The sequence below is a fragment of the Prionailurus viverrinus genome, chromosome B3 (assembly GCF_022837055.1).
Source record: "Prionailurus viverrinus isolate Anna chromosome B3, UM_Priviv_1.0, whole genome shotgun sequence".
Taxonomy (NCBI): Eukaryota; Metazoa; Chordata; class Mammalia; order Carnivora; family Felidae; genus Prionailurus; species Prionailurus viverrinus.
In genome coordinates this window covers 117,855,561-117,872,721 of record NC_062566.1, presented here as the reverse complement: position 1 = coordinate 117,872,721, position 17,161 = coordinate 117,855,561, and the positions used below count along the sequence as shown (strand labels likewise).

The window sequence follows — 17,161 nt, the reverse complement described above, 5'->3', positions numbered from 1 at the left end:
AAGTACAGAATCTGAGAGGAGAGAGGTGCTGAAGCCCACCATCACAAGAGCTTGTGACTGGGGCACACACCCTCCTGCGTAGACTCCCTTGTCTTCTAAGAGAGGGAGCCAAACTGATTGGTATCTATCACTGCAGGAGATGGTGGCTTGGAAATGGACTTGCTTGAGGACCTTGAATCCCTGCAGTTTGAGTATGGGATTCAAGAGGAAGACTGCAGCTGGCTGTATTTGCAGGGCCGTTCTCGAGGGCTGGTGATCAAGGCCTGTGCCCATGCAACTTTCTTCTGCAAGCTACTCTATAATTTGAGGTAAGCTAGGTCTCCAAGGTCAGGCAGATGGAGAAGAATCCCACTGCAGAGAATCCAAACGACTTAAACTTTTTATATTGGAGGATAGACTTGGCAGGGGGAGTGTCTTCCTACCTTTTCCAACCCACAGTCAATCACTCCTGGTCTGAAAGCACCAGGAAATGCATACCAGAATTCCTTGGCTGTGGTTACATAACAAAGCATGGCTTGTGATTACCTTTTGGTGGGTAGATTGGTTAAATGATCATCAGTTCATTCATTCACCCATTCATCCCTCATTGGGACCACCAACTTGGCTTCTACAGCTACCATATCTAGCTATTCTCTGGCTATTGGCTGAAAATTTGGGGGCTAAGCTAATAGTGGAATTCTCCCTAACAGGAAAACCACCTGAAACTTTGGGGGTCCTTTTGGCCAGGTTACTTACATGAATACAGTATTCCAGGAATATTCTCAGTCTAGTCCTGACCTCTCGTGTCTTTGTACAACACGGCTTCAGACACTTAAACAAGAAGTGTGTGAGAGCAAGGTACTTAAGACCAGACTCCTGGATTCTATAACTCTAGGTTACTCCTTAACATTGGTAGCTCCCCTGCCACCAGACTACTTTTCTTGGAAATTAGATCAACTCCTAGATGGTGGGACCAGATCTAAATTGAGCATGTTACAGATACAGCAGAAACTCAAAGAGGTAGTCTGCTTAATGAGTTTGCTGATTGGTTGACTGATAAGAATACATAAACCTTTTGGTTGCATCCCAGATGAGTGGTGAGAAATCAAAATATGAAACTTCTGGAGGCATTTTATATTTGGGAGGATTGGACACAGAGGAAATGCTTTCCTTTCAACTTAGAAAACTTAAATAGAATGTGGCTTGTGATGTATATATGGAAACTCCAGAGCTTAAGACCAATTTTTACAGAAATATAGAACAAATATAAGATAGTATAACAACAGAAAACAATGCCTTATATATTCAGAGGTTAGACTTTGTTCACCTTGGGCCAAGGAAACACATCCAGAACCAGTAAGTGAGCCTCTGGAAAGAGTGGCCTCAAACCCTTGGTCCTCAGTTTCTCAGATCTGTTTTCCCTTATACACCACTTTTATAAATCATGTTTGAAAAAAGCTAAGTTATCTGGTTCCCTAGATCTATGCAAAAGCGAAATAGCAAACTAGAAAGAGTAGGCGTAGGGTGAGAAAAGGTATGCTTATCATGATGTCAATGAAAATTGACAGCTGTCTGCATAGGAAACAGTGAAGGAACTGGCCCACAGTGTTCCAGGATGATGTATAAACAGTTGGCTGTTCACAATGATAGTCCTGAGTCAAACAGTTCAATATTCAGATCTTGTGTCTAGGGCAGGGAAATGCACAGTGCATGTAACAACAACAACAACAACAGATGTTCATTTAAAAATGTTTTAAACAAGTTTCGGTCCCTTGAAGGGGTATGCTTTTCTTTCTGGAAAATTCACTCAGGAGAAACATTTCATTCCCTAGCGATACTGGACAAGTGGCACTTGATTGGAATGCCTTATCTCTGGAGTACTAAAGGTGCCACTGGGCTGCCATATGATGAAGTTAAAGCAGAGAACACCAGAGGTTGACAGTTAAGAGCTACAGGCATATATTCATTTATGTGTCTGTGTGTTCCTTCTCCAGAGAATCATTACGTGAGAAGCACACTTCCAGGTGTCTCTTGACTGGATTGCTTGCTGACACTCCCGATGATGATGATGATGAGTTAAAGGTGGGCATCATTGGAGGTGGCCACCTTGGGAAGCAGCTGGCTCGTGCACTGCTTCAGCTTGTCCCCATCCCTGCTGAGAACCTGAGGATTTCCACTCGCAGGCCAGAGGCCCTGGGTGAGGAGCAGTGTGTGGTAGCTCTTTAGGTGTTGATGAGGCCATTTTGAAGAGGTTCCTTGAAGGAGCAACACGCTGAGTTCTCTGCTTGCTAGCCCTGAGAAAAGCTAGGAAGGTGTGTTTGTGTGTGTGTGTGTGTGTGTGTGTGTGTGTGTGTGTGTGTGTGTGTTAAAGGTTTTATTTTTAAGTAACTTCTGCACCCAACGTGGGACTTGAACTCACATTCCTGAGATCAAGAGTCTCAAGCTCCACCAACTGACCCAGCCAGGGGCCCATAGAAAGATGGGTTTTAACTTGTTCCTTAAAACAACTTTCTTCTCATGCTTCTGTTTCTCTTCAGATCAAATAAATCTTTTGCTTTTTACTGGAAGAAAAAAAAAAAGAGGAAAACTTTCTTCTCTCTGTAAATGTTTTATATCTATCTCTCCTCCCTGTGCCCTTGGTGATAAAATAGCTTTCTGAGTCTTTGATACAGAAAAGTTTTCTAAAGAGAGTTCAGATCTTCTCATTGGACCAGTTAGAGTCTGGTGGGTATTAACCAGTTCCAAACATTTGGCCTTGTGTTTTTAAAAATAACAATTACTAAATTTGAAAAAATGTTTTATAATAATTTTACTTACTAGTCTATGATGATAGAGGTCAGAAGAGTGGTTGCTTCTGGGGAGACTGACAGAGGAGGGACCCAAAGGAACTTTTTGGGGAGATGAAAATGTTCAATATCTTGAGAAAGGTATGAGTTACATGGGTGTATGCATTTGTCAAAAATGATAAGACTAGATACTTCAGATGTGTGTGTGCCCTGTATATAAGTTATACTTCAGTAATAAAAGTATAACATACTTTTATGTGTATTATAGGAAATTTAGAATATTCTATAATGAAGTAAATAATAACTATCCATAATCCCCTTACCAGGGTTACCATTTCCTTCCTATATTTCTCTGCTCATATCAGATTATATCAGTAATTGATACTGTACAAAGTTGTTTGCATTCTGCATTTTTCACTTAATTTATCATAAGCATATTCTCCTATTACTTAACATTCTTCAAAATAATGATTTTAAGGCTATCTAGTATCCCAAAATATGGCTGTATGGTAATTTATGTTGTATTTGGTTGGATTTCCTTGCACATAATTTAAAAAATAAAATTAATAGGTCAGAGAATAAGTACATCTTTATTAAGATATAATTTGTGTATAATAAATTGCACATTTTCAAAGTGTACAATTTGATGTTTTGACACATCTGTGTTTTGACACATCTTTGTACACCTGTGAAACCATCAACACAATTAAGGTAATGAACTTATTCATCACTCCCAAAACTTTCCTTATAATTTCTCTCTCTACCTCCTTGCAGCTCCCCATGAAACCACTGATCTGAATTCTGTCACCATCAATTAGTTTGCATTTTCTAGAATTTTATATAAATGGAATCATACAATTTGTACTTTTACATTCTGACTTCTTTCACTCTGCATAATTATTTTGAGATATACCCATGTTGTTTCACATATTGATATTCTTTTTATTTCTGAGTAGTACTTCATGGCATGAGTATTCCATAGTTTATCTGTTCAGCTGGTAGTGGACATCCAGGTTGTTTCCTGGTTTTAGCTATTATACATAAGGCTACTATGTACATTTGTGTACAGATATTAGTGTGGACAAATGCTTCATTTTTTCATAGGTAAACTCCTGGAAGTGAATGGCTAGATCATATGGTACGTTGTTTAGTTTTTTAAAGAAACTTCTAATATAGTTTTTCAGATTGACTTCCAAAAAGGGATGTATGCTTTCACCAGAATTGTGTAAGAACACCCATTTCACTAAAGTGGGTGGTGGGCATTGAGGAGGGCACTTGTTGGGATGAGCACTGGGTGTTGTATGTAAGCCAATTTGACAATAAATGATATTTTTAAAAAAAAGAACACCCATTTCACTATACTCTTGTCAGTTCTGGGAATCCTTTTTTTTTTAATAATCATTTAAATATGACTAAAATTTTTCTCATTTAATCTTCATTGATCACTAGAAGAACTGAATTTTTTTTTCAGGTTATAAAGATGATTTATTTATATTTTTTTCAATATATGAAGTTTATTGTCAAATTGGTTTCCATACAACACCCAGTGCTCATCCCAACAGGTGCCCTCAATACCCATCACCCACTTTCCCCTCCCTCCCATCCCCCATCAACCCTCAGTTTGTTCTCAGTTTTTTTTTTTATTTTTTATTTTTTTTTAATTAAAAAAAATTTTTTTTTTCAATGTTTATTTATTTTTGGGACAGAGAGAGACAGAGCATGAACGAGGGAGGGGCAGAGAGAGAGGGAGACACAGAATCGGAAATAGGCTCCAGGCTCTGAGCCATCAGCCCAGAGCCCGACGCGGGGCTTGAACTCCCGGACCGCGAGATTGTGACCTGGCTGAAGTCGGAGGCTTAACTGACTGCGCCACCCAGGTGCCCCTGTTCTCAGTTTTTTGTTTTTTTTTTTTTAATTTTTTTTTTCAACGTTTATTTATTTTTGGGACAGAGAGAGACAGAGCATGAACGGGGGAGGGGCAGAGAGAGAGGGAGACACAGAATTGGAAACAGGCTCCAGGCTCCGAGCCATCAGCCCAGAGCCCGACGCGGGGCTCGAACTCACGGACCGCGAAATCGTGACCTGGCTGAAGTCGGACGCTTAACCGACTGCGCCACCCAGGCGCCCCTGTTTCAGTTTTTAAGAGTCTCTCATGCTTTGGCTCTCTCCCACTCTAACCTCTTTTTTTTTCCTTTTTCCTTCCCCTCCCCCATGGGTTTCTGTTAAGTTTCTCAGGATCCACATAAGAGTGAAACCATATGGTATCTGTCTTTCTCTGTATGGCTTATTTCACTTAGCATAACACTCTCCAAGAAGAACTGAATATTTTTTATAGGTTTATTGCTATTTCATCTTTTTTGAGTTCTTTTTGTTCAACTTTTGTGTGGAATGCTGAACGTTTTTTTTCTAATTTTTTTCTTATTAGTTTGCAAGCATTCTTTCTGTATTAAAGAAACTTGAAAAAAATCTTACCACCCAAGACAAATCTCTTAAATCTTATCAATAGGACTAGTATATGTGATATTTCAATAAGGTACATATATTCCTTGGAAAGCACTATATTTTTTAATAATAAAATTGCAGTTTTTAAAATTAATTAACTAATTAATTTAAGAGCATGAGCAGGGGAGATGCAGAGAGAGAGAGAGAGAGAGAGAGAGAGAGAGAGAGAAAGAGAGAGAGACAATCCCAAACAGGCTCTGCACTACCAGCACAGAGCTCGATGCCGGGCTCAACCCCATGAACCATGAGATCATGACCTGAGCTGAAATCAAGAGTCAGATGCTGAGCCACCCAGGTGCCCCTGAAATTGTAGTTTTAGAATATCACTGCATGTTGTGTCAGGAAGCAGGAACTCAAAATGCTTAGCATCAGAGTCTGTACACTTTTGAGAGCAAAACATGAAAGAAGAATGGCTGTGCATGTTTTCTTTTTTTATTTTAGAGCATGAGCAGGGGAGGGAGGGAGGGAGGGAGGGAGGGGGAGAGAGAGAGAGAGAGAGAGAGAGAGAGAGAGAGAGAGAGAAAGAATCTCAAGCAGGCTCCATGTTCAGCATGGAGCCTGATGCGGAGCTTAATCCCATGACCCTGGCATCATGATCTGAGCTGAGCTGAAATCAAGAGTCAGACACTCAACTGACTGAGCCACCCAGGTGCCCTTGTGTATATTTTTTAAACTTCCTCTTTGTCCTGTCCATCTTCTAGGTTTACAAGTGCCCAGATAACAATAGCATCACATGTATCATGTACTCTTGGTAGTGAAAATAAAAACTCACCTCTCCAATGTCTATAATATTCTTTTTTCCAATAACAATTAAAACATGCTGCCTTATGTGATTTTACATTTTTACTTTTGAAATCCATATTGAAAAAGTACAAATGATTAACTATCAGTGACCGATATACTGAAAATACATGAGCTACCACATTTCTCTCAACATTTAAAAGTATCTTGTTAACAGTCAGTTGTGTCTACTTTACTGAAACCATATTTCCAGACTCCTCCAGCCTCTGCCCTATACTTTTCCACTCTCTTAGCCATTCCTACCTGAGAGCTCAAGCCAGTTAGCTGTGTAACTCTAGGCAAGCCAAATGATTTCTTGAAACCTCAGTTTCCTCATTTGTAATATAGGAATAATACCAATCTCTGTCTCAGAAGGTCCTTGTGAGGATTCCCTTACAATGTACGTAGAGTACTTTGTACACTATCTGGCATGTGGTAAGCCTTCAGTAAATTAGAGCAAGAAGGCTTCTTCCAGATTTTTTCTTTCTCAAAAATAAACAAACAAACCTGAAAAATTCTAGCATTAGGTCTAAAAGAAGATAAGGATGAATTGTAATCTCAAGCACTGTTGCAGTGGTGCTAGCTGCTTTGATAATGGGGTTAGGGCATTACCTGTGTCTTCTAGAAGATGTGAGGGGAATTCTTTGATTTATGTGTTGACAGGACTTGAGATGAAGTAATTGTCATCCTCTCCCCATAGTTGATGTTTAGCTCAAACTCATTTGTACTATGATCTTTCTTTCTTCCTTTATCCCTCCCAGATGAGTTCCAGAAACTGGGAATCCAGTGCTTTTACCATAACCCTTATCTGGTGAACTGGGCCAACTTGATATTCCTCTGCTGCCTGCCATCTCAGCTGCCTACTATCTGTCTGGAAATTCAAGCCCGCCTGGAAAAAGGTTGCATTGTGTACAGCTTCGCAGCTGCTATCCCAATAGCCAGGTATCCTGTTAGGGAGAGCACGGAACTGGCAGAACCATATCCCCTCATATCTGGCTTCTACCCCCCACCGCCACCCCAGCCCCCTACCTCATGGAGTTGGTCATTCCCGGTAATAAGGTAGAAGCAGCTTCTCCTGCCACACCCAGCCAGCCTTTCTAATTGTGTCTTCCCCACTTTTCCACAAACAGCACTTGTGGGTGGAACATTTTCTTTCATGTGCAAATGTTTAGAACTGCAATGGCGCATGGCTTCCCACTACTTGAGGCTGACTAGCGTTCCCCTTGTGCATTAATGGGAAGGGAAACCACCAGTGACCAACATGAAAAATGATTCACAGCATGTGTCAAATAGTATTTTTGTGCCCCTATTGTCTAGCCTGGTGTTTGGCATGAGACAACATTCACTAAGTGTTAGTGGTTGAAAGAGTCCAACTAATAAGCAGTGCCCTCAGTGCTGCCTCCACCCATGTTTGCCTCTGAGCGGTGTTGTGCAGGGGAGGATGTTGTTGGGGTTGGATATGATCCAATGCAATGGATCCTGTGGTGGTTTATGATGGTCCTAGCCCAGCACTCCATGTCTTGGGGGATTTCCTTTCAGGTTGAAACTCCTGCTGGACCACACCAATATCTTGCGGCCTCAGTATCAGTGTGTTGAAGATTTTGTCAACATCTGGGGGGCCAATAAGGAGATCACAGCTGCCCTCCAAGATCCTGCGACCCTTCAGGCTACCTGCCCCTACAGTTCTGCTGGTAAAGGCTTGCTGTGTGTTTGGCACTCTTTTGAAAGTTACTTCCTCTCGGCCTGGTACTATTTTATAATCCCAGTGTGTGTGTGTGTGTGTGTGTGTGTGTGTGTGTGTCTGTATGTCTTGGGTTATGTGTGTAGGGGGAGTACAAGCTGGATACATTCTCAGCTGTTTAGTTTTGAATGGGAACAGCTTTGGTAACAAAAAGTCGCCTCCATAGAGGAAAGCAGACAAGTCTGAGTATTTGGACCTGTTAAGGCTGAGCCAGAAACAGCCAGAGGGGAGAGCCTATTTAAACAGGAGGATGTGCTGTCTGGCATTAAATGGCATTTCCCTGCTCTAATCTTGCATTTTTCCTTAGTTTCTTCTCCTTATTGGGAGGATCATTCCAGAGATTTCTAGAGATGCTTTTGCCATTAGCAATGTCTACATTAGTCATACCTGTCCTCCTGTGGTGGGGTTGATACATGATTTGTTATAAAGGGCACAGTCAGGGCTCTTGGCCCAGAAAGAGGAGTGTTTGCTTATCTTGAGGTTCATATGACCCACCTGTCTTGGAAAAAAGATGACTGTTCTTTGTCCTGTGTTCCCAGCAAACCTTTTTGGTGGTGCTGACTGGTATTTCCCTTCCCATTAATGTGTAGGGGGAATAATCCTCAATATCAAGTGGTTGGAGGGAGTGTTCTACGCCATCCTAAACATCTGCACTGCAAAGGACATGCCCCACTTACAAGTGCTGCAACATCTGAATGAACTGTTCCTCTCTGTGCACTTTGAAGACTGTGAGAAGGATGGAGCATCTTGCCCCAAATTTCAATTAGGTGATTTTGTCAACCAAGTCTATACCAAGAACCTATCTCAGAAAAGGTAAGGCACCAGACAGCTGGCTATTCTAATTTCTCCCACACATCTTAGCAGATGCTTTTTCCTTTCACGTGATCTTTAAAATTTTATAAAAATAATACATTCTTGTGAAAAATCCAACTAGTGGAAAAGCGAAAGCTCTCCTTTGCTCCTCAAATACCGTTCCATAGACTTTACCTCCAGTGAGTTTTATATTTTTGTCTTTTAATCTATGTATTTACAAACATATTTATATTATCATGGTATTATAATGTGTATGCATATCTATATCTGTACATTTTTGAAACATGGGGACTATATATGCTGATTTTTCATTTAATATGTTGTGGATGCCATTCTACGTCAGTACAATCATATCTACTCTATTTATAAGCAATGCGTAGGGATCCATTGGGTATATTATTTCATTGAATTTATTCATCTTATTTATTCTTGATGGTAATGTAGTTTCTCCCTGCCTCAAAATCTGAATAAGGGTCTGCATATGAACATTTTTATACATAGCTTGCACACTTGTACCAATATTTCTGTTGGATGAATATCTAGAATATTCTAGAAGAATATTTCTGGGTTAGAGGGTATATACACTTTATGTTTGATAGGTATTCCCAAATTGCTTATCAAAAACGTGGTGCTTAGAGCACCTGGGTGGCTCAGTCGGTTAAGTATCTGACTCTTGATTTTGACTCAGGTCATGATCTTAAGGTTGTTGGGATTGAGCCCCATGTTGGGCTCTGCACTGACAGTGTGGAGGCTGCTTAGGATTCTCTCTCTGCCCCTCCCCTACTCGCATGCCTGCACGCACACACTTTCTGTCTCTCTAAATAAATAAACTTAAAAAAAAATCTTTAAAAAACGTGGTGCTTATTTACATTTCCACCAGTGTGTATGAGTGTGCCATTTCTCCATAGCTTGATAGCTATAAGAATCAATCTTTTTTATCTTTGATAATCTAATAGGGAAAAACTGTTGCCCTTATTACCAGTGACTTCCATGCCACTAAATGCATTTGGCAATTTTTTTTAAGTATTTTTTTAAACTTTTATTTATTTTGAGAGAGAGAGAGAGAGACAGAGAGAGAGAGAGAGAGAGAGAGACAGAGCAAGCAGGGGAGGGGCAGAGAGGGAGAGAGAGACACAGAATCTGAAGCGGGGTCCAGGCTCTGAGCTGTCAGCACAGAGCCTGATGTGGGGCTCCAACCCACGAACTGTGAGATCATGACCTGAGCTGAAGTCGGAAGCTTAACCAACTGAGCCACCCAAGTGCCCCAACAATTTATTTATTATTATTTTTTTAACATTTATTTATTTTTGAGAGACAGAGAGAAGCAGAGCATGAGTAGGGGAGGGGGAGAGAGAGAGAGAGATACAGAATCTGAAGCAGGCTCCAGGCTCTGAGCCGTTTGTTAGCACAGAGCCCGACATAGGGCTCAAACTCACGAACTGCAAGACCATGACCTGAGCTGAAGTTGGACGTTCAACCGACTGAGCCACCCAGGTGCCCCTCATTTGGCAATTTTTAATCCTCCTCTTCCTTGACTATTGAACCTGGAACTCTTTTAAATTTTTTTTTTTTAATGTTTATTTATTTTTGGGACAGAGAGAGACAGAGCATGAACGGGGGAGGGGCAGAGAGAGAGGGAGACAGAATTGGAAACAGGCTCCAGGCTCTGAGCCATCAGCCCAGAGCCTGACGCGGGGCTCGAACTCACGGACCGCGAGATCGTGACTTGAGCTGAAGTCGGACGCTTAACCGACTGCGCCACCCAGGCGCCCCAATGAACCTGGAACTCTTGAATCCTTCTTGAAGCAATCTCTTTTCTTGGCTTTCATGATACCCTTAGGTTCTTCTCATTTTCTTCCTGTCTCTCTAGCCCCTCCTTTGCCAGCTCCTCTTTTGCCTCATCTTTATGTCTGGGAGTTTTCAGGGCTCTGTCCTAGGCCTTCTTTATTGCCATTCTACACTTTGTTCATGGGTGATCATTTCCAGTTCAGGGACTTAGGTTGCCATCTTTGCACTGACAGCAAATGACTCTTTCTCTAGCCTAGAGTCAACTCTATACCCAAGTTAAGTTTGTAGTCACCGTCTCCCCTCAAACTCAACATGTCCAGAAGCATACCTGCTCTCATACCTGCTCTGCTGGTGTTTCTTACCTAATTACATGCTCTTTTGCCAAGTTGTTTAAACAGAAGCCTGGAAGTAATCCTTGATTGTCTCCCATCTCTCGAATTCTAATTAATCACCAAAGGCCAGTGAAGCACTTCTAGTTTGGGGATTTCCCTTCACCCTTAGCTTGGGATTCCTTTTTCTCTCTTACATTGGATCTCTTTTTCCTGGATCCCTCTTCCTCTGGTATGGTTTACTCTTTCATAGTGGTGGATCATATCTTCTTTCGGTAGCTTCTTTTGAAAACAATGTAATTATAGAGACTGTGTCTGAAAATGTTTTTATTCTAACCTAATATTTTATGAGAACATAGCCAGGTGTAGAATTCTAAGTTAGAAGTAATTTTGCCTCAGAGTTTTAAAGGCATTGCTTCATTGTCTCACAGAGTTGCTGTTTTTTTTTTTTTTTTAATTTTTAAATGTTTTTACTCATTTTTTGAGAGAGAGAGGGAGACAGAGCGCGAGTAGGAGAGGGGCAGAGAGAGAGATAGAATCTGAAGCAGGCTCCAGGCTCTGAGCTGTCAGCACAGAACCTGACAAGGGGCTCAAACCCACGAACTGTGAGATCATGACCTGAGCTGAAGTTGGATGCTTAACTGACTGAGCCACCCAGGCGCCCCAGACAGAGTTGCTGTTGCGAAGTACAATGCCATTCTAATTCTTGAATTCAAACTTTTTTTGAAATCTGTTCCTTTTCTCCCTGGAAGCTTTTAGGATCTTTTGACCTCGGTATCCTGAAATTTTATGATGGGTGATGAATTTGGGTCTATTTTATTTTATTTTATTTTATTTTTGATGTAGGTCTATTTTAACTCACTGTGCTGGGCACATGGTGAGCCTTTCTCCTTTCCCCCTTAATTAAAAAAAATTTTGTGAAATATAACACTTATGCAGAAAAGTGCATATTCCATTAATTCCTAAATAATGCAGTTTAATGAACTATTGTAAAGGAAATATGCATGTAACTGGTACCCATAAAAGAAACAGAACATTCAGCAGTCCTTTTTAACCTGAGTGTCAAATTCTCTACTTTTCTCCAGTTATGTCTTTGATAATTTCCTCCCCTTTCCTGTTTTGTCTCTCCTCTTTAGTCCAATGTTGAACCTCCTGGACTGAAACTCTGATTTTCTTTATCTTTCCTATTTTTAAATTATTTATTATTATTATTATTGTTGTTGTTGTTGTTATTATTATTATTTTTAGGAAGATGGGGAGGGACAAAGAGGGAGAATCTCAAGCAGGTTCCATGCTTAGTATGGAGCCCAACATGGGGCTCGATCCCACGACCACAAGATCATGACCTGAGCTGAAGTCAAGTGTCAGATGCTTAACTGACTGAGCCACCCAGGTGCCCCTATCTTTTCTATTTTTAATATCTTTGTCTATTTATATTTTCTGAGAGATTTCAACTATACTGTTTTTGCTATCATATTTTGAACATATTTTAATTTTTGGTATATTCTGAATATTTTCAAAATTTTTAAGTCTCAAAATATTCCTTTTTATGTAGCATCCTGTTGTCATTTCACTATGCAATACCATCTCTTATCCCTTTGAGAATGTAAATGAATTTTTTTCTTCTGTGAGGAATCTGTACTGATCACTTGTTTTGTTTTCTATCATGGATTTGAGAAGCTTTATTCGAGTACGTATATGGAGAGCTTTGCTCACATTTAAGGTCCTGGTTACTAAAAAGTTGATTGGAAACTCTGTTACTGTAGTCATTACTACAGAGTGATTTGGTCAGCTATTTCCTTGGGAAACGCTGAATATTGATTTATGTCTTTGGGACCCAACTGGGGGAAAGAAAGCTATGCATGTGTATAAGAAGAGGGGTCATCTTATTGCTTGTATTTTTTTTACTTTATATCCCTTCTATTCAGCAAATCCTTGCCCGCAACAGTGCCTATTGTCTCCTTGTCCAGAGACTCCCTATTTTTTTTTAAAGTCTTATATATTTAAGTAATCTTCACACCCAATGTGGGTCTCAAACTCATGACCCCTGAGATCAAGAGTTGCCCACTCCACCGACTGAGCCAGCCAGGTGCCCCCCATGACCCTCTATTTAACTCTTCTAGAGAATAAATCTTCTGTTGGGGAGGAGGAGGGACAGTCTCCTAACTGTGCAGCATTGGGTAGTGTGCTGTGAGGGTCTCTCTCTTTTTTAAGATTTTCAGTCCATCATCCCATTTTGAGTCCCATCTCATCTCCACTTCTGATGTACTGGGTCCCACTACATCTTGAGTCTTTTGTGGGTTCTATGATGTAAATGGACTGTGTCTTGGTTCTCCCTGTTGCTGACTTCGATTCAGCTCAGTGTTATTTGTCCATATTTTTTCCAGCTTCCAAGTTGTTGCTCTTGTGTTCTCTCTCGTTCTCATTATATATTCTTTGCCTATTCGTTTCTCTTTTGTTTGCTTTTATATATTGTTTCAGAGAAGGTTTTCAGTAGGAATACATTATGTGTATTGGAAATAATTTTCATATTTTTCTTTCTTTTTGGTACCTTTTGCTGCTCAGAGATTCTCATTTTTGTAGTCAAAAGTGTCAAATCACTGCTTTATGGCTTTGGGGTTTTAAATCATATTTATAAAGACCATCTGCATCCTAAGATATTCTATATTTTCTTCTAGTATTTTATTTTTAAAATATTTAAATCTTTAAGCAGTTTTGGATTTTTAGTACCTTCTATTCATTTTGGAAAGCCAATTGTCCTACATTATTTATAGAGTGGCCATTCCTTTTCCTACCAATTTGAAATATGATTTTTATTATTTAATAAAATGCAAGATATTTATGGGTATATTTCTGGACTGTATTCTGAACTGTGGGCCTATTTTCTATTCCTATGCTATGATTTTTTTTTTGTCATCAACTTTATTTTTATTTATTTTTAATTTACATCCAAGTTCACATATAGTGCAATAATGATTTCAGGAATAGAATCCAGTGATTCATCCCCTACCTATAATAGCCAGTGTTCATTCCAACAAGTGCCCTCCTTAATGCCCCTTGCCCATTTAGTCTTTCCCTCCACCCACAACCCCTCTGGCAACCCTTGGTTTGTTTTCTGAATTTAAGTCTTTTATGTTTTGTCTCCCTTCCTGTTTTTATATTATTTTTGCTTCCCTTCCCTTATGTTCATCTATTTTGTATCTTAAATTCCACATATGAGTGAAGTCATGATATTTGTCTTTCTCTAATTTCACTTAGCATAATACCCTCTAGTTTCATCCATGTTGTTGCAAATGGCAAGATTTCATTTTTGATTGCCAAGTAATATTCCAGTGTGTGTGTGTGTGTGTGTGTGTGTGTGTGTGTGTGTGTGTACGTACTTCTTTATCCATTCATCAGTTGATGGACATTTGGGCTCTTCCATACTTTGGCTATTGTCGATAGTGCTGCTATAAACATTGGGGTCCATGTGCCTCTTCAGAACAGCACACCTATATCCTTTGGATAAATACCTAGTAGTGCAATTGCTGGGTCATAGGGTAGTTCTATTTTTAATTTTTTGAGGAACCTCCATACTGTTTTCCAGAGTGGCCCAGTTTGCATTCCCACCAGCAGTGCAATAGGGTTCCTCTTTCTCTGCATCCTCATCAACATCTGTTGTTGCCTGAGTTGTTAATGTTAGCCATTCTGACAGGTGTGAGATAGTATCTCATTGTGGTTTTAACTTGTATTTCCCTGATGATGAGTGATTTTGAACATTTTTTCATGTGTCTGTTAGCCATCTGGATGTCTTCTTTGGAAAAGTGTCTATTCATATCTTTTGCCCATTTCTTCACTGGATTATTTATTTTTTTGGGTGTTGAGTTTGATAAGTTCTTTATAGATTTTGGATAGTAACCCTTCATCTGATAGGTCATTTGCAAATATCTTCTCCCATTCTGTCGGCTGCCTTGTAGTTTTGCTGATTGTTTCCTTTGCCATGCCAAAGCTCCCATGCTATGATTAATTGCTGTAATGTGTTTCTATATTTTTGTATCTGATAGGGCAAGTCCTCTTCATTATTATTTTCCAAAAAAATTTTTAATGTTTATTTATTTAGAGAGAGATAGAGAATGAACAGGGGAGGGGCAGAGAGAGGGAGGGAAACACAGACTTTGAAGCAGGCTTCAAGCTCTAAGCTGTCAGCACAGAGCCTGACACAGGGCTCAAACTCACGAACTGTGAGATCATGACCTGAGCCGAAGTTGGACGCTCAACTGTCTAAGCCACCCAGGTACCCCTATTATTTTCCAAAATCCTTATGCATTTATTTTTCATGTGAATTTTTAAAAAATGACTTTAAAAATTAGAAAAGTAACAAACGTTTATAGTAAATAGGATATCAACTAAAATGTACCAAACAGAAAGTGAAAGTACCTCCCTTAAATCCCATTTTCAAGAGGTAACTACTCTCAATATTTGCTGTGACAAATGAACTTGAAAATAGGCTATGTTTTTAATGTTAAATTACTGAGTAAGATGTTTGCTCTTGGCTTCTGGCACTATTTATAAAGTTGAAAGATTCCTTCTTAAATGAAGGAGTGGTAGAATATCATCATTTTGTAAACTCTAACGAAATAATCTAGGCAACTATAGGTGAAAAGTTGATGGGGGAGCTTTATAATGAATAGATCAGACTGAATCCATTAATCAGTCTTAACACTGCAGAAAGAGAGACAATGTATTTCTGGATAAAAATAGATACAGATGAAATACTCTTACAAAAAACCCCAGAATTTGATCAAGTATAGATATAAATTCAAGAGACAGGAAAATGTTAAATGACCATGAGATATTATCAGCAAAATCTAGAATATGGGAAATTTTAGAGGATAAACAACCTAATTTCTTCAACAAAAAAACTGCAAGGAAAAAAAGGAGGACGGGGAACTTATACATAAAAAAAAAGACTTGAAAGTCCCTATACATGTGTTGATCTATATACCTTAATAAGTTGAAGAGGATATCTTTTTTTATTTTAATGCTTTTTATTAATTTTTGATAGAGACAGAGTGTCAGCTGGGGAGGGGCAGAGAGAGAGGGAGACACAGAATCTGAAGCAGGCTTCAGGCTCCAAGCTGTCAGCACAGACCCCGATCATGAACCCGTGAGATCATGACCTGAGCTGAAGTTGGACGCTTAACAACTGAGCCACCCAGGCACCCCATTTGTTGAAGAAGATATCTTTAAAAATTTTTTTTTTTTTAGTATTTATTTTTGAGACAGAGTGCAGGTGGGGGAGGGGCAGAGAGAGAGAGAGAGAGAGAGAGAGAGAGAGGGAGAGAGAGAAGGAGACACAGAATCCGAAGCAGGCTCCAGGCTCTGAGCTGTCAGCACAGAGCCCGAGGCAGGGCTCAAACTCACCAACCATGAGATCATGACCTGAGCCAAAGTAAGCCGCTTAACCGACTGAACCACCCAGGCACCCCTGTTGAAGAGAACAGCTAAAAAGAAATGAGATCTTTTGTATTCCTAATGTCCATGATCCTCTTACATATTCTATTTCTAAATTCAAGGGAAATATACTGAAAAGAACATCAGTGTCATTATTATAATCATTCTTTAATTAATTATGAATTCCTGCACACTTAGAAAAATGTACATAAGTACAAAAATCGTAAGTACAATTAAATCCACATAGTGAATAGTTCTAGCTGAATGTTTAACTATGAATTTTAATTAGTTTGATATAAAAATAAAGTACCTTATTTCCTGTTCTGTTTAACAGCCAAATCAGATGTACTGAACAGACGTTAAAAAGTAACAGTATTTTTTTTCACTCCAGGCCTTTCCCCTGGTTTGATCTGACTGCTGTGCAACTCAAGGAAACTCCATTTAGTCAGCAGCTCTCAACCAGTACTGCTCTCCAGGACCACCTTACCCTTCTATACTGTGATTCATTTGGCATCTCCCTAACCAAAAAACAGCAGCCAGTGGTCTCCAGAGGCTCTCCCTCCCAATAAGAGAAGAGACCTCAGGAATCAGGATTTTTTTTCCCTTCCACAATGGTTGTACCCTGATTATCACAATTCACATTAGGAATCGTGTGATTACATTGTGTTTGCCACATGTTGGGCATTAAGGAATTAGAAAATTATACTGATGTTCTTTAAAATATAGAATAAAACAAGAAGTCTTTTACATTAGTATATTTGGGTATGTCTGGCTTTTGGAAACAACCAAAAGAAACTATATAATCTGACACACTTAAGTAAGCCGCTTCCCTAGGAAAGCCGTGTTAATATAAATTATTTCACTTCTAAAAGCTAAATTATTAGCTGTTTAGACAGTATATATTGCAGCTTGTTCTCCTGTAGCAGTGAGTAGCTGACAAATGATACAGCTTGCTTTTCCTACCATTTTGGATAAAGAAGTAAAATGTGTGGTAAACAATCTTAATTGAA

The 17,161-nt window shown here is 39.5% G+C and overlaps 1 protein-coding gene across 3 annotated transcripts in view; it reads left to right on the top strand.

The window, feature by feature from the left end:
• Positions 1–17,161, top strand: part of NOXRED1 (NADP dependent oxidoreductase domain containing 1) — a 21,198-nt gene extending 4,037 nt beyond the window's left edge. For all 3 annotated transcript variants that reach the window (XM_047863290.1, XM_047863292.1, XM_047863291.1), the window contains exons 2-7: positions 137–308; positions 1,974–2,176; positions 6,809–6,989; positions 7,587–7,738; positions 8,379–8,601; positions 16,543–17,161. In XM_047863290.1, the coding sequence (XP_047719246.1) occupies positions 137–308; positions 1,974–2,176; positions 6,809–6,989; positions 7,587–7,738; positions 8,379–8,601; positions 16,543–16,720 (1,109 nt within the window). In that variant the 3' untranslated portion in view covers positions 16,721–17,161. The remainder of the gene's footprint in view (positions 1–136; positions 309–1,973; positions 2,177–6,808; positions 6,990–7,586; positions 7,739–8,378; positions 8,602–16,542) is intronic.